This window comes from Haliotis cracherodii, unplaced genomic scaffold (genome assembly GCF_022045235.1).
Source record: "Haliotis cracherodii isolate W230 unplaced genomic scaffold, xgHalCrac1.p SCAF_9, whole genome shotgun sequence".
Lineage (NCBI taxonomy): Eukaryota > Metazoa > Mollusca > Gastropoda > Lepetellida > Haliotidae > Haliotis > Haliotis cracherodii.
In genome coordinates, this window is record NW_027266343.1 from 53,796,153 (window position 1) to 53,820,638 (window position 24,486).

Here is a 24,486-nt window from a genome sequence, read left to right on the forward strand (position 1 = left end):
TCACAACAAACATGGATGTACACTTTATTTCGCCTTGACGTTTATCCTCTACGTCATAATGCAGTGATATAGGGTGCAATGTTTCCCTTCGCCATCTTTAAACAAACATGTAACAATTTGAATATCAGCTGTTATCAGATACAACGAGTTGGTAGTCATTGTTTCCTACAGATTAAACGCTAATATCACCAAACCGGCTACTGTAACAGTTTCCATTTTTTAAAATGAGTTCTTATTTTTTTCTGTTGTTTCCTTGGCATGGCAACATTGTTGCTTTACCGCAATATTTCAAATGTCTTGTAGTTGTGCCTATTTTATTAAATGTTAATTTCGTTAAATATGTTTCGATGTTCTCAATACCAGACTACAAAGATATATCTTATATCATACGATGTTAATCATTTCAAAGGTTTTTAAAAGAATTTTTTTCAAAATCGTCTATTATAGATGGGTCTATAAAACATTCAAATCCTTTCGAAAATTGCGTGATATTTTTTTTAAGATTCGTCAGCTGAACCCCGAAGAAATGCAGGCAGTTGTGTTCCGCCAGGTATGTGTTCATTCGCAGCACGTGGAGATCGTGCAAAATGTATCACTGGCGCCAGCGGCCAATCCGTGACATCATCAATATGTCGTCCCATTGAGCAACTCCAGCCCTCAAAGAAATAGTTCACAAGCATTGCTTCTGATACCAAACCACGGCGCTTCAAACATCCTAAAAGCCTAAGTTACCTTGCTACCTGCGTTCTTACAAACTTTCCCCTGGGCTGAGCGCACACCTGCAAATCTCTCTGGAATTAGCATGCGCTGCCAGCGAGCAGACGAACATTGGCAGACGATACCCTCTTTTCCCGCCCTTTTCAGCTATTCTTTTCTGTTCGTGAAGTAAGGGCGGGAGGAAGGTTCAGGGATTATCGCCGAGCTATTCAGCGGCCGGGTCAGCGAGGGGGAGGGGGATTAGGTTTAGGGGGAGATGTGTACATTTAATGCAAGGCCACGGTCGTAGCCGGGGCAACACAAGCTTCTCTAACCTGTTTCTGATCTCAGCATGAATGTCATGACGATTGTGTGAGGGTGCATATGCGGTATCTCCTTTCCGCGCCTTCTCTCTGCTCAATAAAGCTCCTTTTTTCAATAGAAAGTTACGAAATAATCCAAACAACTTCAAATGAAGTGAAGCGAATGTGGATTCATAGTCATCTGACATAATGAAACATTGCATCTGACATCTTCAAATCTCCATACGTGGCTGAATACACTTTGATGTTAAAAGCGACACAGGTATTTTTCTATCAGTTATACGTAATACATAAATGCATAGTTTTATTTTTATGTATATATATATTAAAAAAACATGGTGTGTGTGAAACTAAAACCTAAAAGTGTCTGACCTCATGTACTAGTATATAGATTCCTCCCTATAAAGTGTATTTCATGAGAACACTTAATATTGTATGGTATGTTTCGAAGTACAGTAAACTACGGTTATAACGAACTCAAAGGGACTACTAATTTTAGTTCGTTATACCCGTAATTCGTTATAAGCATATATACAGCATAACTACAGCATACAGTCGGGACTAAAAAGTTAGTTCGTTATATCCGTTAGTTCGTTATAAGCGTGTTCGTTATAACCGTAGTTTACTGTATACTATATAAGTCGTTAAGAACGTTGAATCCAGGGTCTTATTAATAACGACGAAAACGGGCGTCTTACATATTCTTTTAAATGGCGAGAAACGAAAATAGGTTATTTGCCTTCCCTAACATTGGTGTTGAAAGTAGGGGAATTTTACCTGCCTTGATTTAACACTTCCCGGACGTAGTCACCGGATAAGAATGACGTTTGGTGGTGGATACGCCGGCACCGGCCCAGCGTCGTGTTTCGAATCTATACGATTATAGAATCAACGAATATAGAAGTGGTTGTTTACAACTTCGCATTTATATCATTGAATTGGTTGAAATAGTTTTGTCTGTCAAGGTGATGTTGTCGTGTAAATAATTATTCATCAATTCATGGTGTTTTCCTGTTTCGTCATGTTGGAAACAGTCGGAACTTTCTTCTCAAGTGGATAATACAGAAAAGAATATGACCGTGGGCGGCGCGCGGTGACAGCATTCTCTTCGTTACAACGTGGTAGATGAAAGCAGTGGTAATGGCAGGACACTCCTGTGACATCTCCGACTATTGAATCAATTAAAAAATATGGAATAGAAAAAAAGACACCTTAGGATTATGCAACGAGTTTATCAAACGAAACGGGAGAATTAATTCAAAACTGTTCTCGGTCGTTTCTGTTGTTCATTATGGTAGCAGTAACCCCAGTTTGGAAATAATATTAGTATTCCTGCAGACACGGTGCACTGTTTACTGAAACATTCACCTCATTCCATTCTCAGTTCCAGCAGCCTTTACTTCCCTTGACTAACGCTTAGTCTGTGAAAATGTATAATTTTGATAGAAACAAATAACCCCATTTAAATTTGACAGGAGCAGTGAGATAGGAACCTGATGAAAATCTAGACTTGCTTCATTTAGAGCTTTTTCATTACAGAAATGGCTTGGCGGAAGCGAAAATAATATGGTATGGAGACTGTGAGACTAACACTCCCCTGAGAACTGACGGTACCAATGTACTCGAGGGTTACAGAGTTATCTTTAATTATTTTATATATATACTACTCAAAAGAAGTTAAGGATCACCCGATTCTTTCATAATGGTAAATTTAATCTGTCTTGACATGAGAGATGAACTATAGTAATATGAAAGAATCAGGTGATCCCTAACTTCTTTTGAGTAGTATATATATATATATATATATATATATATATATATATATATATATATATATATATCTGATTACTAGTATGTAAATGTATGTGAATGTATCCTTATAAAATTGTCTTTGCATCAAAATGTTATTTTTTCTCAAGATATCTTGCCAAACCACTTGGAATGGAACCTGGTTTTGCTGTTCACGATTATCAATTCAATTGCAAACATTTTTAAAACTAGGGCTTGCTGGGTTATTCTTTTGGCAACTGCTTGAAAACACGCACATGTCTCGTTAAAAACATGAGCCAAACAATATGTAAAAAAAACACAACCAACCCTGCATGTCCAGCGAATATTCTCTGTGTTTGTTAAAACCTGTGAAACACAAACTATATGGTTTACTGTGTCCCGGTTTACGATGTCCAAACATGGTCCATTTTAATCCCTGCCTTTCAACAGAAGGATGAAACGGTATAACATGGGAGTATTGCACTTAATTGTTGAATGCATAGCTTGATATCATGTTTATGGTTCAAGATGACACAGGAAGCACACATGTAATAATAAATCCACGCCCACTGTATCATTGTTGACGTAATCAGATATTGTTTTACGTAATTTTATTGACGTTACAGTATTATTGGTGACGTCATGTTCATCATTGAAGCTATTCCACGCGTTTTAAAGGTAGAATCCATTTACTGCAGCTAATTAAAGAAGTGTAGAATTCATGTATTTCCCTCTTTCAAAATAACGGAGTATTTCACAAATTTGCCCTTACAAATTAACTTTAGACAACCTGCGATATATATATCGATATATATATTCTCCTATAGACACCCTGCTGGCGCTTCTGGTGTATTAGTCATATGTATACAATGGGGTGATAACATTAATGATTTTACACGCGCTAGTGTTACTTAAATTATTGCAATTGAGAGATTTGGAAGGATAGTAAACGGCCATCGTGGCCCAAATGCCGCCATCTTGGATTTCCGTTTGGTTTTATTTATATACTTATGCTTGTATCACCATTTGAACGAATAAACTTATCTCTTCCACTGATAGTGTTCCGCTGCACACACGTGCTCTACATTACAGGGCACATGTATTTTTCTGCCCGTATCTTGATCTGATATAACACGTGTATTCACTAAGTGCCGGGTAAAAACAATGCATCGCTTATCTCCTCATTCCATCAAAAAAGACAGTGGGCTCGACATAGATAGAATGAAAAAATGCCCCTTCCGATTCTTTCATCTAAGCAACTGTGAACGATAAATTATACCCTCTGCTGAAGACAGCGATACGGAACCCAGTCCATGTCTAGCTGGTATTGCTCTACCGATGCGGTATATAAACCCACCATTCCATGTGACTGGAATATGTGACTGGCCATATATCTGCCATCAACCTGCATGTGCGTGATCGTCATTCCAGCGATACCTTTAGTCAGTTGTCGGTGAATTATTGCCCCAGCTCTATACGCGTCTTTCGGCGGGTGATGTACTGACCAAATATTATTGTTTCGGTTATTTGAGAATAAACAAACAATATGATAGGTTGATTGCCGTGTTGGCTGAAGGTAATCGGCGGACGGTCGTCTGCTCATTAAATACCAGCCTCACGATACCAGAACGGCGTTTGGTTGCAGGGAGCAGAGTCTCTTTGTAAATCCCCAGCCTCATTGAGAGAACATTGAGGATGGTGATGAAAGGCTATAACGTTGATGATGGATTTCAAGCATCATTTTGGTCAGTGGCGAGGATAAACTGGAAAGCCGGCATCTGAACGAGTGATTGTTGTAGTCCAGTCAGCAATATTCCAGCTTTGTATCACGGAGGGCCAGGCAATATTCCAGCTATATATCCCGGAAGGCCAGGCAATATTCCAGCTTTGTATCACGGAGGGCCAGGCAATATTCCAGCTATATATCCCGGAAGGCCAGGCAATATTCCAGCTTTGTATCACGGAGGGCCAGGCACTATTCCAGCTATATATCCCGGAAGGCCAGGCATTATTCCAGCTTTGTATCACGGAGGGCCAGGCACTATTCCAGCTATATATCCCGGAAGGCCAGGCATTATTCCAGCTTTGTATCACGGAGGGCCAGGCACTATTCCAGCTATATATCCCGGAAGGCCAGGCATTATTCCAGCTTTGTATCACGGAGGGCCAGGCACTATTCCAGCTATATATCCCGGAGGGCCAGGCAATATTCCAGCTTTGTATCACGGAGGGCCAGGCAATATTCCAGCTATATATCCCGGAAGGCCAGGCATTATTCCAGCTTTGTATCACGGAGGGCCAGGCAACATTCCAGCTATATATCCCGGAAGTCCAGGCATTATTCCAGCTTTGTATCATGGAGGGCCAGGCAATATTCCAGCTTTGTATCACAGAGGGCCAGGCAATATTCCAGCTATATATCCCGGAAGGCCAGGTATTATTCCAGCTTTGTATCACGGAGGGCCAGGCAATATTCCAGCTATATATCCCGGAAGGCCAGGCATTATCCCAGCTTTGTATCACGGAGGGCCAGGCAATATTCTAGCTACATATCACGGTGGGCCGGGCAATATTCCAGCTTCATATCACAGTGGGCCGGGCAATATTCCAGTTATATATCACAGAAGGCAAAGGAATATTCAAGCTACATATCAAGGAAGGCCAGCAATATTCCAGCTACATATCACGGTTGGCCAGGCAATATTCCAACTATATATCACGGAAGACCAGCCAATATTCCAGCTATATAATATATCACAGACTTTAGGCCAAGGCTGAAAACATGAGCAGCCGCCCATTCAGTTGGGGTATCATGGTACACAATCAGCCAGGTTACACATTGAAACCACCAAATTCCTCCCTACTGGGGCGGTTTTAACCCCGAAAACCCTACATGGTGGATAAACCAGTAATTGCTTATGGTGGGAATGATCATTTCTGGTGTTCCCATGAGTTGCAATGCCAGAATTCCAGGAATCGATGTTGTCTCGCTATTGTTATAAACTGTTCAGGGACCACATCCTAGTTGCCACAAAATTCACTGTCAAAATCCCAGTTTTGCCCCTATTAGGATACCATGCCCATGCTTAAAGGTTTCACAAGTGGAAAAGGTCTATGGTGTAACTGAAAAACTGTTCCTCTTGTTAAATGTAATTCATGGCCTCTGATTTCATGCGTCCTAACCATCTTTCTTGGACATTCAGGTGGGATGGAATGTTGATATCCCCAGAGGTTATAAGAGAGTGAATTTTAAGCTGCTTTTAGCAATATTCCAGCAATATCATGGCAGGGACACCAGAAATGGGCTTCTCACATTGTACCCATATGAGGAATAGAACACTGGTCTTCCATGTGACTATGAAATGCTCCAACCACTAGGCTACCCAACCAGAGGTACATCATGATGGGGATTTAGTCTTGGGATCGAACTGGATCCTATGAAGGGCAACCACACAAACCACTGGGCTATCCCTGCTCCATTGGATGACACAAGACCAAAGTAATCTACAGATTGAGTTTTATTTTTCTAATTTACAACAATTGTACAAATATATTACATTAGACCAACAGTGTGATGATAGGATGCAGTCAATTGCTTTAGCTTGTTTTAGAGAGATTAATTTACAATTAATTTACAATTAACACTCTGTTACATGCATTCAGAATCAAATTAATTTACATAATATATAAACAAATTAGTTGACCCAAATATTTACATCAAATTATATGTTTCAATTACTGATCTGAATGTTGACATTTTGAAAACTCCCAAATGACTTCATGATTGAATACTGAGATAGCAATACTTTCAGATACTTAATTCATGGTGGTTGGATGATGATACATTTAATGATTCATGAACACAAAATTCACAACTTGAACAAGTGCATTTTGAACTTTGAAATCTTAACAATTTTGACACCTAAAACTCATAAAAGAACTTAAAAGACCTATTTTCAAACATTTGAATACCTATTTCAGTCTGAATTGCTAAAAATTCTAGAAATTCAGCTAAAATAAAAAACAAAATTCACTGGCTAAATTATGCCATTTTAAAAATGAATCTGTCTGAAATAATTACGAACAGGCGATACTTGCCAGTACTAAAACAATAAGCGACTGTGACCAGGAATTCTCCAATAACTTTTGCTTAATTAATTAAAATAATTGCACAACAAAAACTTGCACAAATAAAAAAATGTGATTCGTTTGGTGGTTGCCACTTTTAGCAAAAGTTGTTGGAGAAATTTCACAAAATGCAATAATAGAATATAAAACTGCACGATATAAGCCTTAAGCTCATACTTAAAAAACCAGTGTGACAATTTCCTGAGGAACCATCTACAAGATATCTTGCAGAAAGTAGTATTCTGCACTTCTAATGCAAGAACTGGTGAATATAATGTAAAATGCTAACTGGTATTGGTGGTGAATATCTTCATAACACACAAGTCATGAATAAGTTCCCCTGTACGAAATTTCAGGAACATGTCCCATGTTTATCTGGTCCAAGACTCTTCTGGCGTCATGCCCCTTTTATTCCATATCTAGTATATATTAACAATTCACCTCTTCTCTGTAATTCAACTGGATTGCAAGTAAATGCACACCATGAAAAGTCCTCCATTTAGGTCACGAAATATTCACACCCATACAAAGCATTAATGTAGAGTTGAAGCTGCAACAAGTTGAAGGGAAACAGCACACGAACTTGAAGCATGTCCAGCTTTCGCAGTGCACATCAAGCATGTCCGGTTAGTCCACTCTTCATCCTAATATACACGACGCTTACTCATCTTGGCTTGGAGTCATCTTCTGAGCTTAGAATACATGTCTTATGGGAGAGTACTAGCTTTAGCAAGACATTGAGACAGAGATTTTGCATATAGTAATACCTCAAAATACATGAAGTTTTCACAGCTCTAGAATACCATCCCAACATTTCAAAATGCTCAGTTTTTATGACCGTTAAATTAAAAAATCGCAATTTGAAATCAAATTTGTCCAATTGTTTATTTCGTCTAGAAAAGTGACACAATTTCATGTATTGAGATGAAAAAAGTGGCTCGAATTCTAACTATGATTGTCTGATATGCCATTATATATCGGTGACATGAATAGAGCAATTGTCTGCCAAATATATATCGGTTCATTCACAAAACAAAATATGTGGAAGACTTGGAAATGACACAACTAACAGAGAGTCAACATGAATGTTGACTGAATAATTTAGGCAATGAAACTGAAGCTGATGATATTTACCCCCATAATGCACCATTACCGTGTTGCCTAGGTAACCTGTTACTATGACAACTGAACACATTTGTGGAACCATAAGCACTATAGGAAAACAAAAACAACTCGATACCTATTGTCATGATATGCCGGCTAATATATTTAGCTTCATTTGATGTTAAAGAGATGAAAATGAAACCTATATTCTAGCATGAACTTTGACTAAACGTTACCATGGTTACGTTAACAAAATAAATTTCATTCAACCGATGCTTACATAAAACAATAACAATTCACTGGCAGTGATACTAACAAAAATGCATGTAAATTGCAGTTTGATTAAATGCACATTGACGGCAACTTATAATACAGCTGCTTGACCGTGTCCAGATAAATGCAGGTTGGCAAGAGATTCAAGTTTCTTGTAGTAGACATTTATTATAATTTGACTTACTGATATTAAATTCTGCCATTGCTCTGACAGTCAAGATAAGTTTTAAGTTCCTATTAAAACCCTACGATTCATCTTATGACCTTCAACCCAATGACCCATGGCTGACCCTTATTTCTTAAATGCATATATTCATGAGGCATTTGGATTGTCTGCCCTTAATTAGCATATTTTTACGGTGGCTATTAATACTTATATATTAAACTGGCAATTAAGTATTAATGTTTGGACTAAGGGGAGACAATCCACCTTCCTTCACTTCATTGGCACACGTTTTGGAAGCTTGCGACAGACAATATTACAATATTACAGTCCAATGAGTTGCGTCTACTTAAAAAATATACATTCTCTAACTCTGGACTCAATATAATAACATAAATTTTCTCATAAAATTCAACTCAACAATATATATCCTTGAGCAGTCTAAAGTATATACACAACAGCTTTGTAAATGACTGAGCTCAGGGCAGACTCATTTCTTCGTGGGGTACTCTTTACATCCTGTCACCCCTCAGTCACACAGTGAGACGTTCCAGCAAGAATCTGAAAGGAATATAGTCTTGTTCACGAACAACGCCTGTTCACATACTGCCAGAACACAACACAAAGTGCCCAAGTTCCAACTGAAGATTGTGGGGTCCTCATTCTTTCATGGTGAGGTATATAAATTTTCACAATCCTGTGAAGGTCTCAGTTTCAGTCTTGTTCATAGAAACTCCCAGGATTGGATACATAGTAACTAGCACTCTCAAATTCTTCTCCCTTTGGCCGGATTGACAAGCGGTAGTATCTATTAGCATGTTGCTAATAGTTGCCCTACACTGTGTGTGGTATATTTACAAAGAACACAGCCCAAGTCCGCAGTGTTACAAAATTTGGCCGATTCCACACAAGTAGTAGCGTGGCACCTCTCAGCTGCTGCCCTTGCTGGGGAAGGTCACACAATCACGTGACCGGTCACATGGCTACTCGATGATATTGCTCTCGCCACTGCTTGTACTACTGTGGGACATTGACGAGTACTGACTATCTGACGTGCTCATTGGTGCATCTACGGGCTCCAGGTCCAAGTACGCCTAAAAATATAAAAAATATATTTTAGTCTCAGTTTTGTTACAGTCATTGGATCAACATTAGAAAAACATCTTTATGTGTACCATTCTATTAACAGCCATTAGTTAGTGGGTGCGTCCTAATTCATTTTGTTTGGTTTATGGAGGCAAAATCATTGCTCGGTTTGCCAATCAGATCCCAGCAATTTATATATATGGTAATGTAAGCAAATATTTACAGTTTGTAAAGATACAATGACATAATCAAGAAGGTATAATTCTTTAGCTTTGTACGTACCTCTTCATTTAGCGAGGATGTGAGGATCTTGTCGAGCTCCATCACAAGCTGTTGGAAGGAAGGTCTCAACGTGGGATTCTCCTGCCAACACTTGTGCATTATACCGTACCTGCAACACAAAAGATATATTCATATGTAATCTCAAGCCATGAATAGTTAACACAATATAATACACATACGTAATTAATCAGCACACTGTTCCTTATTCACAGGAACTTTTTCTCATTTGAATTTCTGTTATCTAATTTCTGTGAAAGTGTTTTCTCTTTGCACTTTTAATAAAATAAACATTTTGGGGGTTTAAAAAATTGGTTCTCAGGCAATGGTTTTTGAAAATATAGTTGGGGCGGGCAGTGTCTTGTTGTTTTTTTTGTTGTTCAAACTAGTATGTAACCAAACAAAAAGTTGTGTAACCAAATAAACAATTTTGTACAATAAACCTGGGAAAGGGCCTCCCTACATAAATGTATTCCTAGATCAGTAAAATACTAGAATACAGTATTTGACAACTGTTGGACCTGGAATATTTAAGGAATCTTATGGTTTTAAAAGAAATGAAAATATAAACGAAACGTGTGGTGAGCTTTATTATGATGCGGCTGTGCCTGAGAACCAAGACCATATTTTTTAGCCTTATAGTCTTCAGATGCGGGCGCTCAAGGAAAATGAAAAAGAAAATGACCTACATTTCATTTGATGCATATGGAGGCTTCTCCATCCGATGTCCCTCTCGCAAGAGCTCGAACAGCTTCTCAACTGGTACGGAGGGATATGGGTTGCCTCCCAGTGTGAATATCTCCCATAACAGAACACCATACGACCAACTGAAACAGGAGTATATAGAATATATACAACACCTATGACCATGTGCTGAAGTAACAGGCCTATCACTGGCTATGAACCTGGAGCTGACGAAGCGGCGGCATTATTGTATGTCTCTGAACAATGTAGCATCATGTGGAATTGATTGAATTCTTCCTTGAATTAGGTTCTTGAATTAATTCTTTGCAGGAATTTGTAAATACTTACACGTCACTTTTTGAGGTGTATTTTCGGTCAAAAAGTGCTTCTGGCGCCATCCATTTGACCGGTAACCGACCCTGCAAAATACAAGTTATTGATTTGTAAATTTGAAACGTAAATTTGACTATCATAAAAAAAAGACTTGTTACCCTTATGAATATTTCCAACCAATTCAAGATATTTCAACTTGAATGAGTGCTAACTGCCATTTTATTGAAGAAATGAAGATGTTTTATAGATAATGGTTATTGTTAATTACTGTACACAGGGTTCATACAAAGTATAGCGAAAGACTGAGTGAATTAACAGTTGATTGACCACTTACATCTGTTGTTTTTCTGTAGTAATCTACATGACGCAAGTTTCTTGTGAGGCCAAAGTCGGCAATTTTCAAAACGTAGTCATCTGTTACAAGCACATTCCGCGCAGCCAAATCTCGATGAATACACTGAAAAAAACAAAACAAATCCAAGGTCACAAAAATACACATACAGATTTACACAAATTTAGCAATATTCTGGCTATATCATGATTGGGGACACCGGAATATTAAATACATGATATTCGTCATAAAAATAGTCGTTGCAGCTGATGAGTTTTTTCAATGGCCATTCTGAATGTCCATCTAAACAAGTAAAACTGATTTAAATATAGGTGAGTTTACCACTTCGGTGAAACCCATGAGCACAGGTATGGTGCTGACAAACCTAGAAACATAATTAGGGCGAACCAGGATTCGAACCCACAATCATAGGTTTCTGGCCAACCATCGAAATCACTTGAATTTGTAGAAGTAGAATCAACTGATTTTAATACCTTCTCCATTACTTGACTATTACTTCACATTTACAAAAAGGATATTGCCAATAATGGCTGATAACAACAACAAGATCCTAGTTTGCTTTTTTGTTCGCAGGACTTACATGTTTAGTAGCAAGATATTCCATGCCTCTTGCAACCTGGTATGCGTATGATATCAAATCTTTTTGCGTGAGTGGTTTATAGTCGCTCAGCTCGTCAGTGATGATTGGGCGCTCGTATCCTGAAGTGCATGGATAACCAGAGTTTGGTGGGCGGTGTTTCTTCAGGAAGTCTCGGAGGTTTCCGTTTGGCGCATATTCCACAATGACGTAGAGGGGACCTGCAGAGTGAGATTGGACATACAATTTTCTGACAAAATATTTATCGATATCATACAAGTTTCTTATGATGTGGCCTCCTGGGAGGGGTTAGAATAGGTCCCCAGCACACTATATTGATCACTGGATTGACTGGTTCAGACAAGCTGCCATCGTATCACTGAATATTGCTTATTGTGGCATTCAACAACAAACAAATCTAATGTTGCATCTTAGTGTGCGTCCTGTGAATGTAGGGTTTTATTCAGATACGGTTCTGCAGCAAATACGGCCACATTGTCTGTCCTCATACCTCTCTGTGTACAGCAGCCAAGGAGGTTGATGATGTTCTTGTGACTTCCGATGAACTTCATCACCTCCATCTCCTGCATCAGATCCGTCATCTCGCGATCGGTGGCGTCCTCTGGTGGAGGGGAAAATACCATTAGTAAGATACTGTGTACCGCCAGACTTGCAATCTTATTGCCATACCACCTGACATGGTACTACGCTAAGAAAAACATTTCCTGATGCTGATTGAGAGCTGGATAGACTTGCTTTATTATAATAGACTGGTTCATATATTCCAGTCATGTTATAGGGCTGTCAAGAAGGAGAATATACTCAATAATGAACCAAGTGTATAATATGTGATATGAAACGACTGTATTAATAGTGTGTTATTCTCCTATAATGCTGAACGACAAGATGTGTTCTAAGAAGTGAGTTTAATAGAGCTCCAAACTGCTCTCAAATTTACCCTTTAACATTTTGACAGCAACAGTAGTGTTTCCTGGCATTCCCTGAATACCAAGGGCCACGCCCTTGACAACCAAACCAAAGGCTCCTTCTCCAAGTCTTTCCCCACAGACGAGTCTGAAAACAACAGATACTGTTGAATCTACGAAGGCAAGATAAATCTACCACACAATAAGACAATATTACCACATAAATTTACAAAGCCTAAATTTGAGTCAATATACATTATATAAATATTTGGAAATTGTCATTAAATCATAAACATTTCAATTCGTTTTTTCCTCATTGTAATTCTGATTGAGTTGGTTACCTTTCTCTTGGAAATTCCCATGTCTTGTCTAGAGGAATATCATACTCTGACACTTCCGTGAATTCTGAAGATAGCCGACGCCTCATGAAGTTGCTGTTTTCGATGCGAACTTGGGGTACCATCAGTGGCACTGTTGCATATGGGTCCTTGCTGTTGGGGTAGTACAGGTCGTTCTGCAAGATAATCACACGACTTGTTACTTTGAGGAAAATTTAAGCAACTAAACAAAGTTCTTAGCAAGGAGCCGTCCATCTTTATTAACTGAAAACCAATATCTGTCAATGGCGGATCCAGCATTTTTGAAAGGGAGGGGTCTAAAATATCAAAATTCCTCACTGGATCCCCTGTACGACCCTCTACATCTGCCAATGCCCATTTAACCCCATGTCTAGATTCATCTTTCATACCCAATGGTATTTTTTGCTGTAATATACTACTCAAAAGAAGTTAAGGACCAACGAATGCATTCATATTACTATGGATGAAATTGATGACATCCTTGACAGAACGCATCACCATCCACATTGAGGACGTGATTATGATTTGTTATTTCAGCATGCATACCTGTCTCATGATGATAACCCTCTTCTTGTACGGCATACTAAGACGCCGCTTATGACGGAACCAGACGATGACAATGCCGATGCTGATAATGACGATGACAATGCTGATGGCAGATCCCCCAGCTATCATCGAGACGGTCAGCGGTTGTTCCACATCCTGGCCCACCGAGGATTCGCTCACCGGGTATTCTACAACACAAATCATAAATTCATGATAAAGGGTAACTCGCTAAATTCATCTCAAGCAAGATATGAACTACATATAAAGAATACTAAACATTGATTTGAACGGCAGGATCTGCTGAATCACATGCCCCCTGACCATTCATTCTTGGATCATGGTGAGTGAGTGAGTGAGTGTATGTTGAGTCAATATTCTAGGCGTATGCTACCTGTGAAATCTGTGTTATGTTGTAACATCCCACCTTGACGACATCTAATGAGACAGATTCTGCCTATCAGATTCATATAGTTGTCTCTTATGACAAGCCTTCCTAAGAGGAGGAAACATGCTTCAGTATTAGTTTGTATCCTCCCCAGGCAGTTGAGAATGACAATCGAGCACACGCTGATCCACTGACCAGGTCAATAATGGTTTATAGCACCATGAGTAGACACAAAAATATATTAAAAAAATAATCGGCATTTCTTTGTTATACCCACCATCTACAACCTTCAGCCATGCTGAGCCATATTCAATGCCGATGCTATTCTGTACAACACAAGTGTACCATCCAGCGGTCTCCTTGTTCACGTTGTGTAGAACCAATTGCTCCGGCTCCGATGTGTTCACATTCGACATCTGTTAAAAAATAATAATACTTGTTTAGATAATGAATTTTTTACCATGTTCTCAGGAAAGGATTGTGTGAGTATATGACCGCCACCAAATGAAATTAAGCTCGATAACAGGGTTAAAACAGATATGACAAAAATATTTATTTGTGGTTCAAGATTTTCTGCTGAGTAGGCAGAATTTTAATTTTTAGCTATAGCAGAGTCTCACTTTAACTGTGGCTTACAAAATGTTATAACAAGAAATATAATGAACAACTTCGTGAGTGCTGAGGTGGTCCTGAAGCTTTATGTGCAACAAAGAAGTGTTCCGTAATATTCCTTGTCATAATTATATCCAACTTGTCTGAGACACCTTTAGCAAAATGTTGCGTAGCAAATGATGCCATCCTACTCATCGAGTCATGTTCTCATTAAAAGAATCAATAATATTTTTTATTGTTAGCAGTGCATGTGTGCAACAATGTGTGTGCGGAGACCACGTGTCTACACATGCAGATGGGAGACTGACACGGGACAAGCGGTTAACATCGTCTAAATGTCGGACATTGTGGTTAGAACACAGGTGGTACCCAAAGGCTTGCGTACCTTCATGCTATTGATGCTGCAATTCAAATGGGATTAAAATGGTCGTTTTCAAGATTTCTATCAAGGAGCCCTGACTTATACAGTCTAACTTTCCCTAACTTTCTTATCAATGTGGATAAGATGCCTGCAATTTTGCCAATTTGACTTCAGACTTTCTCGTAACTTTCTGGTTATCCATCACGATTTTAAGAATAATGAAAGAACATTAATTTTCATTTGAAGAATCATGGTATAATTAAGCCAACAGATATAGTGCCCTAACCCACTAATAATAGAAGCAGTAATGTATAATTATAAACATTTAATTAGAGAAATATAAACTAGTTTTGTATAGCTTTTAACATATATAGAAGTATTGCACAATTTATAAAGATTTAATTGAAGAAATATATATGTGCAATAATGTATAGCTTATAAACATTTATTTAAAGAAAGATGAAAGAAGTATTGTTATACATCATAATTACAGAAATATATAAGCAGTATTCAATTAAGTAAACTAATGAAAACATTGGCTCTCCCTTGATAGAACAGTAACTATGTGCAACATTCCGAGGGCTGGATTCCTGAAAGTGCAAGATGATGTTAATAGTGCAACTAGTGAATGTGCTGATGTGGTCGCAGAGACCATACAGTGTTGTACTAAATATGCTAGACAGACGAACTAGATGGACAAAGACGGACGTTAGACAACTAGACTGCTCTAGCATGTTGTCATGTTCTAGGCCAGGCTGTAAAAGAGACCGTGTTCATTCATCACATGCTGCGCCATCTTGTCATCATTTTTTTACGTTAAATATAATTTAATCTTTCGAAAATAACTTGTTTGTTGTAATAAGAAATTAATGTATTTTTTTATATATTTTCCCCAAATGAGGATATTTGAACAGATTAAATAAATAAGTATCAAAAATAATAATTCATACATTTTTGTTTGGTTTGGGTTTTCTGTTTTGAGGAATATATCTTTTTTTCAAATGATGCTAATAAATTCTTAAAAATAGTTGTTAGGAAAATGTACACTACATATCACATGACGACAAGATGGCGTCTTCACTGCTCCCATTTGAGCCAGTCATATTTCTGCATAAGGTCATCAGTCATTCATCTCATCAACATTCTATAGGATCATTCCGACAGCGCCAACGGCCCACTACAACGTTGGTACTGGCACAAATGCCACAACATCAAAACTCAATTGGCCAACATTGCAGTCTTACCTGAGTCTGAAGAGGGCAAAAATAGAGAGGGAATTAAAACAGGCTCGTCTTAATGTCAAATTTGACAACAACAGTCTTGTTGATACAACCTATGCTGAATCTAGGTAGGTGTGAATAAAAATAAATATTCACTCTCACCACAAAATTATTTCACTTCTGTTTCTACATCTTCCGGCACAACATCGAGATTTTTACTTCTGTATAATTCTACAAAACTACAAACGAAACTGAAAACAATAGAGAGTAAAATGTTTGAAATAATAAAACTATAACTGTTAATTTTTCAATAAGTTCAATAAGTGCTCATACCTGTAGTACATTGACGTAAGGGTCTCCTTCGGGCGTTGTATACGAGCCATTGACAGTGTAATGGCGTAGCCACTGTATGTGAGGGTGAAGGTCACTAAGCAAAATCCTGCAGTTGAAAACAGCTGTTTCTCCGACCACTACAGTCTGATTCTTAGGACCCTTAATAATAGGAGCATGCGGAAGACGCTCTGAAACAAACATGAAAAAATTCATACAGAAAATGTAATTCTAGCGTATTTTCAAATCATAAAAATATTTTGGTGCCTTGACAGTGTTAATTGTGGTATTGGTACTTACGGACAACTTGTAACGTATATGTCCAGTTGATGGCGCCGTGGGTGTTGCTGACGATGCATGTGTACCTCCCACTGTCAAGAGGAACCAGATCGCCAAGAGTCAGCTTGTACCCCTTCATGGACATCTGGAAGAATAAGCGGACATATTTTGAAATGCTTTTGTTTGTTTCTTTAACAATTTTTGTATTGCGATGTCTTTACTAATTGCATTTTTTCATCAATATTAAATCATAATATGCATATTATATTGCTAACCTGGCCAGACGTGTTTCGCTTGAAGGGTTTACCATCAAAGAGCCATTTGATGTCAGGCTTGGGCTTTCCAACTGCAGGGCACTTAAAGTCCACGTAGGAGTTAGCTGGCTTTGCAATGTCTTTCATGTCTTCCTTCTTCCTCGCCCATGTTGGTTTTCCTACAAAAGAAATACACATTCATTTTTTTACATGAGAACATTTTCAAAAATAAGTGAAAATATTTCTTGATCTTTCAAAATCAGGAGTGGCTCAAACTCCACACTGTCCAATCTTACCCCAATAAGTTCAAACAAATTCTTAACATTTATTGACAGAAGTTTCACAATTCCAAATCTCCTACCAAATACTTCTTATCCTTCACTAACAATATTTATTTATGTTAAATGCAGTCTCAATTGCCTCTTTTTTGCAACACTGCTCTAACTTGGTGGTGGCCATCTTGATATGGCTCCAGCAGTCCGCGGTGCTTCCTGCCCCTTGTACTGACTCGCCTTCCCTCTTCATTATGCGTCAGACCCTACATTTCTACCGATGGGGACTAAATTAAAAGCAGCTGCCTTCAAATTAGCTGCTCAGCTCAGAGTTTCTACTTTTTGATGGTCCTTCCCATTTCTTACTTTTCCGATGGGATTTGATTGGATAGTGATTTTTGTTATAAGTTTATAAATAGGCTATTCCACAGGTTGCATGGTGTTGAATTCTTTTACATATGCATTTAATATCAATCCATCAGCAACCATTTTAAACCATTAACATGTTTCGCCCTCAATGTCACTGAGAGTTTCTACTGTAAAAATCTCAAAAATGTTCCCCGTGCAAATGCAAATTTGTAAACAATAAAACCAAAAAAATCAAAAGCAATTGTTGAAACAGGAAGTACTGACAGGCTTTCCTCCATGACTGACGAGAGATGTGCACTTGCACAAATAATTTCAGGTAATGTTTGGAAACGAACAAAGACTTCTTTCAGCAAGTTGATGCTTGGTGGCAACTGTTACTCAACCATCATGAAAGGAAATGCCGTCTGCTACTACAGGCAGAAGGACTCCAAAGCTAAACTTGCTGATCAATCGCGTTTCATTTCTCGTATCCCGCATCAAAGGGTCGAGAGTTGTACAGAAGATGTGCTTTCCCCTTCCATGGCCCATCAGTGTGCCAGAAAACTGTTAAATAGCCCTCCTTAACTTCTGAGCACACAAGTTGTAACGGTTTTCCAAGGCAGAAAGAGAGTAGTCATTTACTGTCTTTTCCCAGAATTCCCTGCCATGTTTTTCACATCTGTCCGTAGCCATCCCCACTAAATCATTTCCATCGCCCAGAATTAAGTCATCTGTCTGATTATCTTTCTAAATCAGTTCTTGGAACCATGTCCAGTCATCATGACCATTTCACTCTACACCATATGTGGCCTTTCATTACCTCCAGTAAATAAATACTGATTATATAATACATATATTTTGCCATAACAATATTACATACTTTAATCCTTTCAAAAAACAGCGATAACATTCTAAACAAAAAATAAATAAGAAAATGTACGAACAGGCCTAAGAATAATTTTAATCGGGTGGATTTAGTTCAAGGGGAGGTAACTGTGTATAACTGTTGTCACTATGGGAATTCAGCTGGACCAGACTTTGATAAGCTCGCTCTCTCTTCCTCTTCCACCAAATTGGGCCCCAATCGAGTGGAAACCCTTATCAGTGCTCCCTCCCCTGGGCCTACCGAGCCATGTGATAAGCTGGAAGCTCTCTCATTCACCTATCATATATCCTGTTACATGCTATCTTCCTACAGACTACTTACAATATGCCTCTCTTTTCTTCACTACGGCTAATTAGTAACCTTCGCACATGGTCTGTGAATGACCACAAACTTCAGAATATCAACAGTAAAATTAATATATTTGTATACTTGTATTTGTGTAAAACTTTTGTAGCTCTGTAGAAATGACAAACAAAAAGTACTCACCAGGAACTTGTGGTTCATTAACGTAATCACTGTCATAATCCTCTACGTCGTCATCAAAATTTGTTGTATCTGCAAAAGAGACAAAAATTATGAGCAATCATAGAATATGTAGACATCAAAATTGTTCTTTCCATCCAAAATTACTTGACATTGAATGAACAGCATTTCATTGGCCATCCAGATAATTATATCGCAAAACATCAGATGTATTATTACACGCCAAAACCAAAGACAAGAAGCCCATGGGATTTGCCATCAAAACAAGAAAAGTTAAACATAAGTTTGCCTTTACGAAATGTCAGTATTTCTATTCTTGCCACGATACAGTTAGTTGCGATTGGTGGAGTGATCAGTGGACAAGTAGCCACCTTTCATGAAATAATATTTTCCTTGTCAAAATACTTACTTCGAACTTTGAGGGTGAAATTCCCCCAGACCTCGCCATGCTGGTTCTGTCCATGACATGCGTACTTCCCCTCGTCCTCCTGTTGCACGTCTTCAATGACCAACGCATAGCGGTTCACTGTAACCCTGCAAGTGTGGACAAACAATTACTGAAGAGATTCTTTAAACCCACACATACATGTATCAGTTCTTCCAATACAATACCCAAGTGGTCTGTGAATAATCTAATCTCGATCAGGCAAACTAGTGACAAGCAAGGGCAACAATTCTTGCCATCAGGGAGCAAGCATCAGCCATGTCACACAGGCTGACCACCTGACCCCATGCACCATGACTGTGGTACATATTTATTATATGAAAATAAAACAAATCTAGATATATATACAAAAGCAAGTCTAGTCAGCTCAAGACGGCTCTTTCAAATCAGCATCAGGAAGATTATTTGTTTTGATTTTATAGAAGAGAAATGTAAGATGTGGTAATAGATTTCAAAGACAGTGTGTTATCTATATTCCCATTTGAGATGGCTTTTGTGGTTGTTAGTTGTCACCTCTTTACGACCACCAATCCAAGTGAGTGAGTGACCCTGGCTTTACTCCACTTTTAGCAATATTCCAGTAATATCATGGTGGGGACACCGGAAATGGGCTTCACACATTGTGCCCATGTGGGGAATCGAACCGGGTCTTCAGTGTGACGAGCGAACGCTTTCACCACTAGGCTACCCCACCGCCCTTAACCAATTCAAACCCACAATCCCCACATGGGTGCATGTATGTAACACTTCTAACACTGCTCACAAAAGAAATACCGTTCATAACAAATCAAATGCAACAAAATATCATAAATACATTGAAACAATCAACTTCTGGTGAAGATGTCAGTCATACACCTACCTCTCGTTGCTGGTATGGTCAATGAGCTTGTCGCCCTTGTACCATGTCAGGAAAGGTTTGGGATGGCCCCGAACTCGACACCGTAGCTTGATAGTTTCACCAATGATGTGTTGTAAGACAGTCTCGGGCAGCTTCCTAAAGTACGGTCTCACTGAAAATATATATAAATAAAATATAAACCATGGCTTACAAGTGCAATTGACCTTCAAGGTTAAAAATACACTTTCATGTGGAAAATGTAAATATATATATTAAAACAAGGTAATCTTTGTAAATTTACCAGTTATTTAATTGGCAAAAGCTGTTAAGAAGGTTTGGATTATTTTTCATTACACGCAATAGTGCATGTAGGGTACCATCTGTGGGGGCTTCTTATCTGACTATCATGTCATATTTATCAGTTAACTGACAACTCTGCTATCAAACGGACAACTCTGTCGCTGTAAAGATAAGCTATCAAGTTATGATTTCAACGAGGGGAGATAACCCACCCTGACACTTTAAACAGAACAAGATTTTCGACACAATGTACCAGGCAAGTATGCGCCTGGTCATGACTGATGTAATTAATATGTCAATCTGCACATATCTTGGTCTTATTAAACTTTGTTTATTATTTCCAATGATTGAAAGCATCACTACTGTTGTACAATTATTTTGTTGGTTGTTGTTTAACACAGCACTCAGCAATATTCCAGCCATATGACGGCAGTCTGTAAAGACTAGAGTCTGGACCAGGGATCCAGTGATTGATGTCATGTTGTACAATTAATAGTCAACGTTTGCAAACTATAAAATCAGTTCATGATATCTGGATTATTCACAACACCATTACTATCGTTGAACTAGTTTCTAGATCAGTAAAAGTGAAACACGCATAAATACACAGCACTACACATGGGATACAACGCTCATTTAAGTCAAAGAAAGCTCGAATGTCTTCAGCAGTTCCTCATTCTTATAACATTCATCTCCAATTTGCATGCTATAACAAGTTTATCCAACATACAAGTGTTTAATATAACTGTCGAATTGACTTAAGAATGATCCACTTCATAAGACTTGATCATGTTGTTTGGATTAGCTTCTCCGTATCTAGTTATCTTCAGTGTATCCTCCATAAAGATTCTCTTTATAGAAAGTTCAATTATTTCTTATACTGCCTAAAAATAAGACTCACATTTCATGTCTCAATTGTAGGCTTCTGCCAATTAAATAAATGGCACTTCCTTCTTTGCTGCGTAGACATGGTTTTATAATTATCATTGCCTCCTGCCTGCTCCTTACCACTGCGATACGAGTCAATATATCACTATTAGTAACGATGTATATACCGCAGTCAAACGACATGGCAGGATTTCAATTGGTAGCTCATTTTCTAAATTAGGATGATATAAGCCTAAAAAACACACCTGGAATCCTGGATAACAAACAGCGAAAGTGAGTTTAGAGATAAGAGAGGTTTCATGTCCGGAGTCATTTGAAGTTAGGACTTGATATTCTTACAGATTGAGCAAAATTTTATCAATGGTGTGATAACCCTTGCCACAGCGCACAAGTAACTTAAGTGAAAGTCAGCAAATTGAAAATTGGCTTGTAATTCATTCATTGACTTTCAAAAGGTGGTGGTCCAGCTCATAAAGAGATGTATTTAGCAACGTCTATTTAGACCAGACATGAGCGCAGGCAGGAAGTTACAGAGTGAAACAGGAAAGATGCTCAGAAATGGGTCTGTCCATGAACAAACTAGTCGGGAAGAAGGAAGGCTGCTTTATCCAGTTTGTTTATTTCACATAAACAATTTTTATTTTAACATAAACCAAATGGATCCAATTTAAACATTTCAAACCAGTTTCCAGATCTGCCTTTTAGTGACAACCAATTCCATACAACCATCACTGGCATTACCATGGAGACAAAAGAAATTCATATCCATAAATAAACAAGTGTTTCTTCCGTCTTTGTCGAATTCCAAGGCCCAAATTGAGTCCAATAGAAGTCCACCCTCCGAATCCATGTCAACATGGCCGCCTCTGGCCCTCTGTGAGCAGACGTACAAACACTGCTGGCAGGTATCTGTGTGCCAGAACTTTGTTTAGGGGAACCCTACCTGGGACTTGTGACATTCCACATTCACCTCGGCACACACAATGGACACACACGAAATCAGGTTATGGAGGCATTAGACGAGAAATTGTTGATAATCAGCAGAGACTGCAGTGCTAACAGTCACACTGATGTGTCGAAAACTTTTTTATTTTGAATTCCTTTGGTAGATTTTTAAAAAATAAAAGAATATAGCCTACATATTTAAAATGTTGTGATCATGACAATATTTTTAAAAATTCAATTAATTTTATTTCAATTCTTATTAAGATGTTTAGGATGTTATCAATACTGTATGCTATTTAACATATCTTTCATAGCTGTAAAGAATTTTGGGAAATTCACTGTAAAGAACAAGCAACACTCTAGCCACAATACAATATTGTCGTCTGGTTAAATCAAAACCCTTCTCGAAGCCTATGGCTATTATTTCAGCCAGCGACCCAGTGAGTCACAGCCCTTTACAACTGCACATTATTTAAAATTAAAGAAACGCCACAATTGTCTACTGTATAATCATCGCGAGCTCCCACCCAGCTGCACAATGCAACCACACAAACACTGGCTCAAATTTGTACTGAAAAACCCTACATCTAAAACTACAGAATGCAAGTTCAAATCTCAAAACTGCAATTACTTTACTATCTGTGTAACCTGACCCCCAGCCTAAACAATGATCATCTCGTGAGGGGAACAGATTGCATACAGGGAGGTGAAAGGAAGAGCTACACACATACTTGTTGCAACGGAGGTTATTATGACATCTGTTGCAATACACCTCAGATGCACTTTGAAGTTCAGCATCAAGTGCACATTTTTTTCACAATGCGTAATATGCCCTTGTTATTTCGCACACTACATCGGGCAAATTCGTATCTGATTCCTCATTTTGATAGGCGTGTTACAAAAACTAACAAACATGAAGGATTTCTGCCAGTATTTGTATAAAGGTGTTCGGTGGTGTATAGCAGCATCTTGGTAGGAATGTGGTTCTCATATCTAGACAAGCAAACTTATCCTCAAGCAATAACATCGCAAATAGCCCTAAAGGCTTGTACGCATCACCCACAATATACAAATATATTATAACAAAATTACTGTCTACTAAATTCCAAATCCTTTGACAAAAAATCCATTCTTATAAATTTGAGCAAGTTAATAAACTCCAATGAATTACAAATACAATTCAATCTTCAAGTAAAGGTGTATTAGCCAATTAGCCAAAAACCTTTTCACTCCCCTTTCAAATTCTAAGATCTAATAAAACTGAAATAATCATTTTTCATCTGAACTATTTCCTGTAGTTATTCTTATTCTCTACGCTGGAATAGACATAACAATTTCTTAATGGTCCCACGCCTCTTACTAAATGTGGTAACCCCCTGGTTTCCGCTCAGGCTCGTCAGGCGGCCATCAAGACAATAATCTTTAACATCATAAGTATCATTTCGTTACACATCTGTCCCTAATATGGAGGATACACAGGTATTCATGTGCCATGATGTGCATCGATGGATTGTCCGAGGGGGGGGCTGGAGGGGGGTGAGGGAGCATGTACACGAGGAACCCCACCCAAGCATCCCATTAGTGCATTGTCATACTCCATGCTCGACTGCTGGGTAATTCATAACTAGGAGATGCCCATCGCTGAATTCAAAATTGTTGATTCACATCCACCCCTCATCTGCTCGGTAGTAATATTACTACAATATTTAGACATCTATCTGGGTTTATATCAACTCCAGGAGGAAAATTCCCAGGCTCCATTCCGAGCATGTATACCTGTTCAATGACCTATGATAAAAGTCCTCGCAATCTATCAGCTGCATCCCGTACCTTGCCAAACAGACACCAGATGGCATCGCTGTTGTATTCTTACTCTGCGATGTTAGATAATTGAGTGACAATGCATGAGTGAAAGCAAGGGGAGAATTGTATCATGCTTCCCACAGATGAATGTGGAGTTAAATAAATCGGAAATGTGACATGCAAGAGAAAGGTGTCATAAAGTTCTTAATATACCCTTGCTGTCACTTTTTTATCTGAA

The 24,486-nt window shown here is 38.4% G+C and overlaps 2 protein-coding genes across 5 annotated transcripts in view; one reads left to right on the forward strand and one right to left on the reverse strand.

Annotated features, from left to right (window-relative positions):
- Window positions 1-526: 526 nt before the first annotated feature.
- LOC139451988 (uncharacterized) lies at window positions 527-6,035 on the forward strand. Its single transcript, XM_071233268.1, has 3 exons — window positions 527-550; window positions 4,589-5,091; window positions 5,993-6,035. Exons 1-3 carry the CDS (start codon window positions 527-529, stop codon window positions 6,033-6,035), a joined length of 570 nt encoding a protein of 189 aa, XP_071089369.1.
- A 265-nt stretch (window positions 6,036-6,300) lies between these two features.
- LOC139453368 (fibroblast growth factor receptor 2-like) overlaps window positions 6,301-24,486 on the reverse strand; it is a 56,748-nt gene continuing 38,562 nt past the window's right edge. For all 4 annotated transcript variants that reach the window (XM_071235046.1, XM_071235048.1, XM_071235047.1 and 1 more), the window contains 17 exons: window positions 20,334-20,484; window positions 19,439-19,563; window positions 19,033-19,101; window positions 17,062-17,219; window positions 16,808-16,931; window positions 16,511-16,698; window positions 14,262-14,400; window positions 13,600-13,787; window positions 13,036-13,208; window positions 12,727-12,842; window positions 12,280-12,390; window positions 11,772-11,989; window positions 11,174-11,296; window positions 10,855-10,925; window positions 10,512-10,649; window positions 9,826-9,934; window positions 6,301-9,551 (listed from right to left, as the gene is read on the reverse strand). In XM_071235046.1, coding sequence (XP_071091147.1) covers window positions 9,441-9,551; window positions 9,826-9,934; window positions 10,512-10,649; window positions 10,855-10,925; window positions 11,174-11,296; window positions 11,772-11,989; window positions 12,280-12,390; window positions 12,727-12,842; window positions 13,036-13,208; window positions 13,600-13,787; window positions 14,262-14,400; window positions 16,511-16,698; window positions 16,808-16,931; window positions 17,062-17,219; window positions 19,033-19,101; window positions 19,439-19,563; window positions 20,334-20,484 — 2,312 coding nt within the window. In that variant the 3' untranslated portion in view covers window positions 6,301-9,440. The remainder of the gene's footprint in view (window positions 9,552-9,825; window positions 9,935-10,511; window positions 10,650-10,854; window positions 10,926-11,173; window positions 11,297-11,771; window positions 11,990-12,279; window positions 12,391-12,726; window positions 12,843-13,035; window positions 13,209-13,599; window positions 13,788-14,261; window positions 14,401-16,510; window positions 16,699-16,807; window positions 16,932-17,061; window positions 17,220-19,032; window positions 19,102-19,438; window positions 19,564-20,333; window positions 20,485-24,486) is intronic.